Here is a 12128-nt window from a genome sequence, read left to right as displayed (position 1 = left end):
AATGTACGCTGCACATCCTCTTCATTCCGTTTATTGGTGGCAACCACTGCGTCACACAGCTAACCATTGTAGATGCAGAATTCTTGTGCCCAGACCCTGCTGCTCTTGGCATGCAAATAGGGTTCCCCAGTTCTGCTAGTGAGATGGGAGAAGCTGGTGCCTTTCAATAGAGCTCTGGAAGAGGAAAGGGCAAAGATTTCTTCAGAAAGAGCATTGGAATCACGAGGAACAAATATATGTCCCCCATGCTTCTCCCTGCAACTTCCAGCAGCAGTGCTGTTCTGCGTGTTCTAACCCTCCATCACCACCCAGCCTCACAGAATCAGGCTTGAGCAGATAATGCCATTGAACAGGCAGGCAGCCATGTTCTGAATTAGCTTTCAAGTAGTTTTTAAAGTTAGCCCTAACTCTTGTACACTTGGTTCCATCAATGTCCTTTTACTAAATCTTTTTGTCCCTAACTGCAAAAATTAAATTGTCTGTTTGACTGATTGATATTTGATTTGATTCTCCTTGATATACTTTTCAGGAAAACAGGTGCATGACTTTTGCTAGTTCTTCTTATATCTGCTAAGTCACACCAGAGAAAAATGCTGTCTTTTATTTTTCACTCACAGCCTGGATTATTAGGTGTGTTCCAGAAGCTCATTGCCTCTAAAGCTAATGATCATCAAGGATTCTATCTTCTCAACAGTATTATTGAGCATATGCCCCCGTGAGTACAACTGTGCGAAACTAGGTTCGAGCCTAATTACTGAAGACCGGACATGTTTATGTACTTTGAAAGATACTAGTGCTAAATTCAATTTTAAATTTAAACTCTTATATACACCTTCTATAAAACTACATTAGCAAGATACAGTTCTAACTTGAATAATTGTTTTAAATTTCTAGAGAATCAGTTGACCAGTACAGGAAGCAAATCTTCATTCTACTATTCCAGAGACTTCAAAATTCCAAAACAACGAAGTTTATCAAAAGTAAGTTCTGTGCCGTATATGAATTCTGGTATACAGAAAGCCCTATAACTTGGAACACAAAGTGACTGGATGAACTTACCATAGGGAAGAATCCTGCAGTGGCCAAGGGGGATGACTACATGACCTAACAGGTCTTTTGCATCTCGAAATTCTGTGATTTATACCAATTTATTTCCATTAGCGAACAAAAGCTACATCTTGAGGCAATTGAGGTTGCCACGGGACACACTTCATTGATCCCAAACCTTAAAATAATGGAAATAAGAAGTTATGGAGAAAGACTTGTGCGTTCCTTTCCACCTTCATATTGCTGACACCACTATTGATAAAACACTTCATAAGACTCATTTTCATCTCAAATTGATACTCAGAAGCAATATCTATTCCAGCTTCATCAAACTTGCACTCTAAATACAGAAACTTAACAGTGACCTGATGTGCTTGTATGTCAATTATATCAACAGATCAGCAATTAGGACTCACATTTCATGTATTTGGGAAGTTATTCTGCTTTAACACAGCTGTGGTCATTGTTATGGTTTTGCACGACACAAGCAAAATGGGTGGCAAATAACTGAAATGTTTTGGTGATTTACACCATAATTTAGAGATTATCATAGTTACTCAGTATAAAATCTTGTTGTCTTTCACTATGTAAATCATACAATATGCCACAAAATCTTGAGTTTTGTAGTTAAATGTGTGTCTTTGGCAGGAATGAGAATATGATATAACAACCTACATCAAACTGCAATTAAGTGATTTTCCTAACAGCCACATAGGAAAGGCGTCGTATGTTAGGAGGCATCCGATAAAGTGAGCTGTAGCTCACGAAAGCTTATGCTCAAATAAATTTGTCTCTAAGGTGCCACAAGTACTCCTTTTCTTATAGGAAAGAGGATTGACAATTGTAGGGTTCCAATTGCTATAATTCTTAATTTATCTAATTACAGCAGGAGCTTAACACATTGCATGAGAAAATTAATCTTTGTTCATTTCTTTTTTGATATCTAAAATTGTACCCTGTACATAACTTTTTAAACAAATCTCGATAACTGGAATGAATCTAGTTCCTATAAGTAAAATTTTACATACTTTGGATCACCATTTCTAATCCTTTCAAAGAATTCCACTTTTTTAAAACGGATGTTTTATGCCAGGTTGAGTAGTAATGGTGCAGTCTGTTACTCATTCTAAAGCTAGTTCAGAGAAGTCTCTTGTTGTTCATACTATTGTATAAATATTCTTTAGATAGTTTGTAACATGATCTTTTTCTTTCAATAGGTTTCCTAGTCTTCATTAATTTGTATTGTGTAAAATATGGGGCGTTAGCTCTTCAAGAAATATTTGACAGCATACAGCCAAAGTTAGTATCATTCTTACTTAAGACTTCTATATATTTATTACTTTTAAGTTGGAAATAGTTGGTCTGCTACTTTAAAAATCAGAAAACAAATACTTGTCCCTTCAACTAAATAGTCATTTTATTCCCCCACTATCCTGGAGGAGAGGTTATCCTCTGAGATTTCTGCCACTACAGAAAAAAGGCTCCATGTAGCAGTAATAGTTTCTTCTGCTGAGATTGGCTGATCGTGTTTTTTCCCTGAATCATTCTGATTGTCTGAGTATCTGCCAAAGAGTATCTCCTGAAAGGGGTATTCCCTGTTTCACTTTGATCCATGCGAAGAGTGTGCTGCCTACACAGAATTCGCAGCTTGGGTCCTCTGGGACTGCTCTGTCATGCTAGATTCCCATTTTTGTATGGTTTTCTGATGCCTCTTGTTGCTGTCCTTATTTGTTCTCTAAGGTTGGCTTGTTCTCATATCCTCTAGTCTTTCTTTTCTTCCTAGCATATCAAACCTACTTTTCCATGTAATTTCTGTTGAATTAACTCATTAGATCACTTCACTGATGATCGTGGGGAATTGTGAAGTTTGATTCTGTTCCTGTTAGGAAATTAAACTTGACTTAGTTTGGATTCTTGAATGAACGCATTTCAGGTCACCTCTCTGATGGCATAGCATTGCTTTTCTTTAGATCACTCCCTGAAGATTACATACACAGTTTTAGTATATGTTTATTTTAAATGGTGGATTTTTCCCCCTTCACCATTTTTATTTATACTTATTTTTTTGTTTACATCATCACAATAGAATGTTTGGAATGGTTTTGGAGAAAATTATAATTCCTGAAATACAGAAAGTATCTGGACAAGTAGAGAAGAAAATCTGTGCTGTTGGCATTACTAAAATACTAACGGAGTGCCCTCCCATGATGGACACAGAATACACAAAACTGTGGTAAGTGCAGAACAACTCCTGAAGGTTTGTTGGTAAAGATACTGATTGTTGCTAATGCAATTAAACTGATCAAATTCCTTTTTTAAAAAAAATATGCTTTTGTAGTCTTTGATATGCTTGCTGCAATATGGAGTTGAGTGTTCAGGCCTCTTTGCTGTTACTAAGAGAAATATTACACTGCTCCTTCCAGAGCAGATGTCAGTATTGTTTTGAATACTGAATCCCTATCTGACAGGGATGCAGCATTGGACAGGTCAGCTAGGACCCTGCTTGAGAAAAGAGTACTTTCCTTTACCTTTGATTACTTACGAAAAATCAAGCCAGGTTTTGACTCATTGGTCTTCAGAATGGCAATATAATTGAGCCCATATTTAACTTTAGTTCTGACATTGCCATTGTTCCATGAATAAAATTCCTGTTTGCCATCAAGCCTCTTATAAATTCCATTGTCCAAATGGCAAGTAACTTAAGTTGTATTTAAAATGATTTGATCTTAGTGTTAGAATATTAGGAAAAAATGAAATAACAGCATGAATGGAGTAGGCTAAAAGAGTTGCTTTCCTTAGACACTTTAAGAGAACTTGAGACAGTCCAAGATGAATACATTCTCCATCTTTTTAATAAAAGCACCCAAGTTGTGCCTGTAAATTTTTGTGCAAATCCATTGCACCTACAAAGCCCATATTTGCCCAAGTCAGGACGCAATCTCTGAACACCTGAGGTTCAGATAAATTTGAGTTTTCAGTATACTTTTAAAATCTACCCATGCAGGCATAATGTGTGTGTATTTTGGTTTTATCCTCCTTCCTTCTGTGGTAGGATTCCTTTACTGCAGGCTCTAATTGGTCTCTTTGAACTGCCTGAAGATGATACAATTCCTGATGAAGAACACTTCATTGATATAGAAGATACCCCCGGATACCAGACTGCATTCTCTCAGCTTGCCTTTGCTGGGAAAAAAGAACATGATCCCGTGGGTCAAATGGTGAACAATCCTAAAATCCACCTGGCACAGTCTCTTCACAAACTATCTACTGCATGTCCAGGCAGGGTAGGTGATAGTTAATGTATGGCAGATTAATCTCCATTTCTACAGAGAAAAGATACCCTTTTGACGACCGATTTGTTTTGTGCAAGTTGTCTTGCTAGCCAGAAAAATTGAGTGGATGTTTCACTCATTTAGTTTGCAACTGAAGTATTTTTCTGTAAGATATGCTTTGCTATGCTAATAAGGGCCCAGATACTTCTGCTGGATTCTGAGAAGGGTTTAAAATGTTGCCACTTCTTAGGATAAACTATCTCCTCTAGGGAAAAGGGTGGGTTGGAAAAAAAAACCCTCTTCTGAATTAGATTCTAATGCATTTATTGGTCTTCTGGGGAAGATGGTGCCTGGACTTGAAGCAGAATCCAGAGAAAACATCCAGTGCCACTAATGAGTTAAACAGAATGGTAAAGCTCCAAATCAGTATCTTCAGCTATGTTATTGGTGCATGGAAAACACCTTTTCAGGATGAATAGTTATGTGCCTGCACATACTAGTAGGTTGCAGTTAAAAATACCTTAACTTAAAAATATTACATGTTTTTTCGTAACTCTTAGAAGTCTTCAAGATTCTGAGGAGCTGAGAGATCAGGGTACAGCCTACTGTGTAAGGCACCTGAATTTTGTACTTGGTTTGTTTTCAGTTTTCACATTCTACCCCAACTTGTAATATAGCAATATAAGTGAAGCTGCTCATGTTAATTTCAATTTCAAGGTGCAGTATTGAAAAATGCTGGAAATTAAGATCTTTGATACTAATCTCTGGTTCTGGCAGACACTGGCAGGTCTGTTGCAGGAAGTGCTTTCACACTGCAAAATTCCTTGTGTCAGGACTTCAGTTAGCTCCTTCCTTATTCCCTCAGACTGACACAATCCTGAAATACAGTGGTATTTGGTTAACGCATACACATATTAATGCCTCTGTCTTATTTATGTTTAAGGTTCCATCAATGCTGAGTACTAGTCTGAACGCAGAAGCCTTGCAGTATCTCCAAGGATACCTCCAAGCCGCAAGTGTAACGCTGCTCTGAATTGCATGTTTGACAAGCAAGATCGAAAGCTGTTCACTTAAAAAGAAAATTGACACTGACTTTCTTTTAAGCAGAGCTCAGACAAAATGAAGTTGCTACTTCAAAATGTATCGCAGAATCCATCTTGTAAAAGATATTAAATGTTGCTTTAAGCAGAAATGGAAAATTAGGTGGTTCATGTGATCATAAATAAAGAGGCAGCTAACTTCCATTTCCATTTTAATTTCAAGGAGAATAGTAACAGCAGTTTATCGTGTGGCATTGATTTGAGTTCTGCATCTGCAGTGTTTGGATAATATTTTGAAATGTAAGGAGAGCACTGGCTATAGAAACTCACTTTCTGTCACTAAAATTCCTTTTCATTTTGATGTTGTCATTTGTATTTCTTTTGTGTCTTTTTCTTTAAACTGTCTAAATTGTGAATAAATAAGAAACACTTGTTTAAAATGTCCAGAAATGTGCATTTACTGTTGTAAGGTAATCTAATCAGAAAATAACTCTAAAATTTAGTACAAATAATAGTGGAACTTCAAAGTTTTTTGGGGGTTTCTTGGGGGTGGTTTTTTTTTTTTTTGGTGCTTCTAACTCTAAGCACCCTTCAAAACAAAACAAAAAATATATTGAGGAAAATTTCAAATCAAGGTATTGCTCTTTTAGTAATAAAAATAGAAGTAGGAAGCAGTAATTGTGCTCATAAAGCACCCCTTCTTTTTGGGCAATGAATAGTAGCATAATGTAGTAAAAACATAACAAAAACCTCCCTCTTAAAATTTTACATAAAACTAGTAGATTCTTTCCTTTAAATCGGTTTTTACTAATGCATTGTACTAAAATTGCAGTCATATAAAATAGTTCTTGTGCACTTGATTAAAGTGTTTTCCCCATTCCTTTAAATTTATATTGATGAAATGGAATTTTTTTTTTTTTTTATTTTAGGTGCATCTTGGTCTATGCCTAACTTTGACATGCACTTATGATCATGCAAGCAAATGTACAGCTAAAAGCTCTGCTCATTTATATTCTCGAACGCCCAATTTGCACACCCATACCTTCTGAAAATCAGGCCCTTAGAGCACTAATACTGTAGTGAGACAAATAAAACTGGCTTTTTTCAGAGTAGCAGCCGTGTTAGTCTGTATCTGCAAAAAGAAAAGGAGTACTTGTGGCACCTTAGAGACTAACAAATTTATTTGAGCATAAGATTCCGTGAAGTGAGCTGTAGCTCATGAAAGCTTATGCTCAAATAAATTTGTTAGTCTCTAAAGTGCCACAAGTACTCCTTTTCTTAAAACTGGCTTTGAACTCCTGAGACTGGGGGGATCAGGGAACTCTGCAAAAAGGAACCAGAGAGAATACCTCGGAGCTTTAACAATGTCTTGGGGCAGGGGGTGGGAGGAAATAAACTTTTAAGGAATAAAATAAAATCCAGGGGCCTTTATGCTTGGTGGCAAATTACTGGAAGCAAAATTTCTCCTGAATTAGCCACAGTGGCTACGTAAATCACTAAAGGCACATGTAAATATTAGTTTTAGTTTTTTTTTAATACCTTGGATAAGATAATAAATCCTCATGTTTTGGGGGCACAAGGCAACATCTGATATGGGGTTACTTCTCTTATGGATAGGAATAAACCTGCCTACTTCGTAGCTTGCTTCTACCTCTTGAATCATCTGGTAGTGGGTATTGTCACAGACAAGATACAGTTTTATCCAAGTTCTTGTATTGCATCCATCTAAGTACTAATGATGCATAAACAATGTGACTACCAGGTGTTATGTGAGCTGCCTCCATTCACCTTCCCAGAAGGAGTATTGCATGTGGGGAGGGCTTTTTTTTTTTTTTTTTAGGAGCTGTGTGCTTTAATTTGTAAAGTCAAATTTGAAGAAGTGTGCACTTAGTAAAGAAAATGGTAAATATATTGGAATAGATAGAACACTGATTTGAACTGGTAATCCCTATGCTTCAACAAATCTGAGTTATGTCTACTTCTAGAAGTTTCTAGATTGTCTGGTTATCTGTTTTGTAACTTTTTTTTTTTTTTTTTTTGAGACCAAAACCAAAAGGGCGGATGCAATCCTTAGAGGCATAAATGGGAATCACAAATTGGAGCAGAGATTATTTTACTTCTGTATTTGGCACTGGTGAGATCACTGCTGGAGTACTGTGTCCAGTTCTGGTGTCAACAATTCAAAAAGGATGTTGATAGACTGGAGACGGCTCAGAGAGGAGCCACGAGAATTATTACAGAATAGGAAAATGTGCTTTATAGTGAAAGACTCAAGCAGCTCAATCTATGTATGTTAACAAAGAGGAATGTTTAAGGGGTGACAATTATAGTCTATAAATACCTACACTGGCAACAAATATTTAATAATGGTCTCTTCAATCTAGCAGAGGAAGATATATGATCCAATGGCTGGAAGCTGAAGCTAGACAAATTCAGATGGGAAATAAGGTGTACATTTTTAACCGTGAGAATAATTAACCAATAAAACAACTTACCAAGGGTTGTGGTGGATTCTCCATCACTGACAGTTTTTAAATGTGGGATCTTTCAAGATGGGATATTTTTCTAAAATATATGCCTTAGGAATTATTTTGGGGAAGTTCCATGGCCTCTGATGCAGAAGGTCAGACAAGATGGTAACAATGGTCCCCTCTGGCCTTGGAATCTATGAATTTATGAAAGTTATGTTGCATTAAAACCACAACGTGTTGCTGACACTTTGTTTATGGTTTTAAATATTAATGCTTTTACTTCTGTAGCACCTTTCATCCAAAAGGCTCAAATCACTTTACATAACTGATTCTCCATGGCCCTTTTTTTTTCTCCTCCCTCTCCCCAAAGTTTCCTGCAGAAACTAAGGCACAGAGAGATTAAGTGACTTGCCCAAGACTAACAGAGAGTCTGTAACACAGCTGGGATTAGAACCCAGGTTTCTTCATTTCCCCTTCTGGGCTTTAATCACAACACTGTTTCCTTTTTATTGCCTGGCAATTAAACAATAGCCTGACAAAAGCCAGGGACCATGCATCATATTCACTTCCAAGCAGTCTATTTTGAAGAATAATCTTGTATCAGAAATGGTGCTAGGCAGGCCTTTGATAGATAGTGTAATCTTTTTGTGTGTGTGTGTGTGTGTATATACACGTGTGTGTGTGTGTGTATCTCTCTCTCTCTCTCTCTCTCTCTCTCTCTCTCTCTCCCTCTCTCTATATATATATATAAAAAATAATGCAACAGTGCTAATGTAAGGTGTGTGAAGCATAATTTGCAAGCTTTTTTTTAACTTGCCTGGCTTATCAAACTAACAGTGTCCTTGAGAGGCTGTCATTCTTCAATTAAAAATTAAAACTTGTACAGAAATTGTTGTTCTTTCTCCCCATGTCTGTCCAAAGCTGCATGGTTCAAGCTGTCAGCCTATGCCATTGAAGTGGCCATGAATCGTGATTTTTCAACCTTTTTTTAATTTGCAGACCCCTAAAAAGTTTAAAATGGAGGTGTGGAACCCTTTGCAAAACTTAGACATCCGCAGGAGTCTGCAGCCCACAGGTTGAAAACTGCTGCTCTATGGTAATGACAACCATTTGTGGACTCCTTAGACATAGTCTGTGGACCCCCAGGAGTCCACGGACCACAGGTTGAAAACCACTGTTATGAGAAAATAACCTTTAAAATAACTAACTTGCATGATGCTTTACAAAATAGGTAGACAGGTTCCTTGCTTGAAAGATTTTACTATCTCGGGTAAGAGGAGAACCTTATATGGCAAGATGTTTTAAAGTAATAATTAAGTTAACTTTAATTATGCAGGAAGGATTATCTTTTCTAATGTATATAAAAAAAGCCTGACTTTCTCCCTCCAAACTTTTGTTCTACTTGTTTTTACCTGCAAAATGGCAGGAATACAGGGTTTGTCTCCTCTTCTTTTGCTGCCACATTCATTGCATGAGGACAACCATGAAACAGGTATGTGTGCTTTCTAAACCTCAGATGAAGACGTGCTGAATCTTTTTTGATTTTTTTTCTCTCAAGTATGTCAGAAATTAAATAGGTGTTAACAAAAACAAAACTGTTCAGTTTTCAATCTTGCGATATAATTCTGCGAGTCCTCCCTCATAAAAGATGTCCCAGACCTAATATTTGTAATGGGAGAAAGGGGAAATCTTTTTGAACAATTTTTTAGCCCAATTATGCAGCAAAAAAGGGGAAAATACCTGTTTTGTTTTGGCGTTTACATTTAATTAAAATCCCTTATGATAAATAAGGTGAAGTGAGTATTACTGCTTACTATAATGCAGGGGAGAGTGGAGATGTTCCTGATGGATACTAGCTAAAATAGAAACAAAAATAGAAAGCTTGTTCACATGTTTAACTGCCTGGTGAAAATTATTATTATTCAAATTACCATAAAATGAATTGTGCAATCTGATTTTGTGACGTCATTATTTAGACTACTTTGAAGCAAGTATCTAAAGAAATGACTGCATGATAAAATCACAATAATACTTTATATGGTAAATTCCAAATGGTTGCTTCATAATCTGCCTGAAAATATTGTATTTACTAATTTGATTACAGTACTGTTTCCTCAATACCTTCTTGCAAAGATATCAAAGTGCTTTATATAAGCAATTAACCCACTACTGTGACCTGCAAATGAAAGAAATGGATATGTGCCCTATTTTTGCTGCTTAATGATGCATAAAGAAGTTGTGATAGTTATCTTATAAATAACTTTTTCTGCTTGCTTTACCTTTCTAGGAATTTACTTGAGGAGTTGGAGCTACTTTAGCCCTCTGTTGAAGAGTTGGGCTTGTTAGATATGACGCTCTCTCCCAATGGTCGCCTCAGACTTTCAGATTACACAGCTATTTGTTTAAAACTTGATTCAGTTTTTGTAATCGGCTTCCACATCCTTTCCCCCCTCAGTTTCCACATTATTACTTCAGATGTCCATAGTCTTTTGGGAAAATCAATGTAGATGAGATCTGAATTTCTAATATAAAAATTTAATCAGAAAAAAATTGACATCCCTCCTATATCACAAACCAGCCTCCTCTACCCCCCAAAAAGTGCTCACAATTGCTTTTTCTTTTGTAGGTCACCGTTAAGCCTCACAATAACTAATAAGTAGGTAAATCCTATAATTTCACATATTGCTGAACTGCAACCATCTCTGGGATGGAATACCAAAGGTATCTTTACACTACACAGCAATTACTATACAACAGATCAGGATAAGATAGGAACTGGCATTTAAGTACACCATTATTTGGATGTCTAATATTTTAATTTTGGCAAATGATCTTTTAAAGGCCATCCTGTCACTGTACTTGAAGCTGTACAATATATTTTCCTTATAGTTTATTTGAAAAGCATCCTCAGAATAAATATAGAATTGGGTAATGTATGGAAAATGCCACATCTATTTGTTTTGATGAAGGGCTTGTAACTGAATTATTTATTCCTGTATGGAATCCTTTACATTTTATAACTAAGCTATTTACACATGGTTGAATGATGCAGACTGCCTGCAAGGGTTTTTTCAATTTATCAGCAAAACAGAGGCAAAAATAACTAATGTTAGTTTAGTGAAGGATTTAAATACTACAGGGCCTTAAATGTTACATTGTAACTTTTGAATGCGGGTATTTTTTTTATCTGATGTATTAAGAAAGAATAAATATTTCTGAATAGAAAATTCCTTCCAACACCTTTCTCTGGCAAAACAGATTGACCTGATCTAGCTGGCATTTTCCCTTCCACAAAAAGACTATAAAGATTATTTTTGGCATCACACCATAATTTTGCTATCATTTTGTTTGTTTTTATTATAAAAATCTGCAGTTTGCTGCTTCTTAACCACCCCCAAAAGACTTACAGATTGAGGAAAGCTTAGCCTCCTAGAGGTATTAGTGATTATGCATAACATTTGGTAGTGAAGGTTAAATCTCATGCAGCATTCTGATTGTAAATTTGATTTTACTATGGCTTAAGAAAAAAAGCTTCCAGTACAACCTTGCACAATTGGTCCACTGCGTAATGCTGCTGGTTTTTTGCCTTCCTTCTGGAACATGGGTAGTGGCTATTTTTAGAAGGATGACATTGGATTTAATGGCTCAACATATTATGGCAAATCTAAGATTATGAAATGTTGTAGACTCTTGCCATGTTCTACAGAAAAGTAAATTTTCAAATAGTGGTGTTCTGCTTAGAATCTGTAAAATCAAAAGACTCGTACTTTGTTTTTGTCTGCCAGAGTACCAGTATTTAATAAGAACATTTACTCCAGGTGTTAATTTCAGAATCAAGTGGGTACAATTTGTGTCACAAGTATGCAAAACAAAACTAAGTTTGTTAGTGATGGTTATAGGCAGACGGGATTTGAGGGGTGGGGGAGGAAAATGGGCTACTATTTGTGCAAAATGAAACCGTATATGCAAATTAAACAAATAGGAAATAGCTGTCTAGGCCACAACCATGCTTCATATTTTTGAATTCCTTCTACATGTGGTGTTTAGGTTCAAAGGGTATAGTCATGCTTATCTCATTGGGCTCTTGGGCCATTAGTATCGCTTGTGCCATTAAATGGCAGCAGCCCATCTGTTCCCCAAAAGCTGTCAGTAGCACTATGAGATTTGTGTCCACTGCACATACTATTCTGTTAATGACACCCCCCACCCGAATTTCAGGTGCAGTACAGATACTTATTAGGCGCCACACTTGGGTGGCTTCTAGACTCTCTTGACCTGCAAGTTGAAGCTCCTTTAAA

At 36.5% G+C, this 12128-nt stretch overlaps 1 protein-coding gene and 1 long non-coding RNA gene across 4 annotated transcripts in view; one reads left to right on the top strand and one right to left on the bottom strand.

The window, feature by feature from the left end:
- CSE1L (chromosome segregation 1 like) overlaps window positions 1-5799 on the top strand; it is a 36994-nt gene extending 31195 nt beyond the window's left edge. For both annotated transcript variants that reach the window (XM_038369371.2, XM_043496061.1), the window contains exons 20-25: window positions 618-715; window positions 895-980; window positions 2265-2346; window positions 3134-3280; window positions 4100-4331; window positions 5263-5799. In XM_038369371.2, coding sequence (XP_038225299.1) covers window positions 618-715; window positions 895-980; window positions 2265-2346; window positions 3134-3280; window positions 4100-4331; window positions 5263-5352 — 735 coding nt within the window. In that variant the 3' untranslated portion in view covers window positions 5353-5799. The remainder of the gene's footprint in view (window positions 1-617; window positions 716-894; window positions 981-2264; window positions 2347-3133; window positions 3281-4099; window positions 4332-5262) is intronic.
- LOC119841772 lies at window positions 30-7893 on the bottom strand. Of its 2 annotated transcripts, XR_005288612.2 has the most exons (3): window positions 7855-7893; window positions 1060-1225; window positions 30-174 (listed from the first exon to the last, which is right to left on the bottom strand). It is a non-coding gene; the product is annotated as an uncharacterized LOC119841772 (long non-coding RNA). The 2 variants fall into 2 exon arrangements; XR_006275470.1 differs by lacking the exon at window positions 7855-7893 and having other exon boundaries at window positions 1060-3134.
- Window positions 7894-12128: the final 4235 nt, after the last annotated feature.

The sequence above is a fragment of the Dermochelys coriacea genome, chromosome 13, assembly GCF_009764565.3.
Source record: "Dermochelys coriacea isolate rDerCor1 chromosome 13, rDerCor1.pri.v4, whole genome shotgun sequence".
NCBI lineage: Eukaryota > Metazoa > Chordata > Testudines > Dermochelyidae > Dermochelys > Dermochelys coriacea.
The sequence above is the reverse complement of the archived record's forward strand: the minus strand, read 5'-3'. Positions and strand labels throughout refer to the sequence as shown.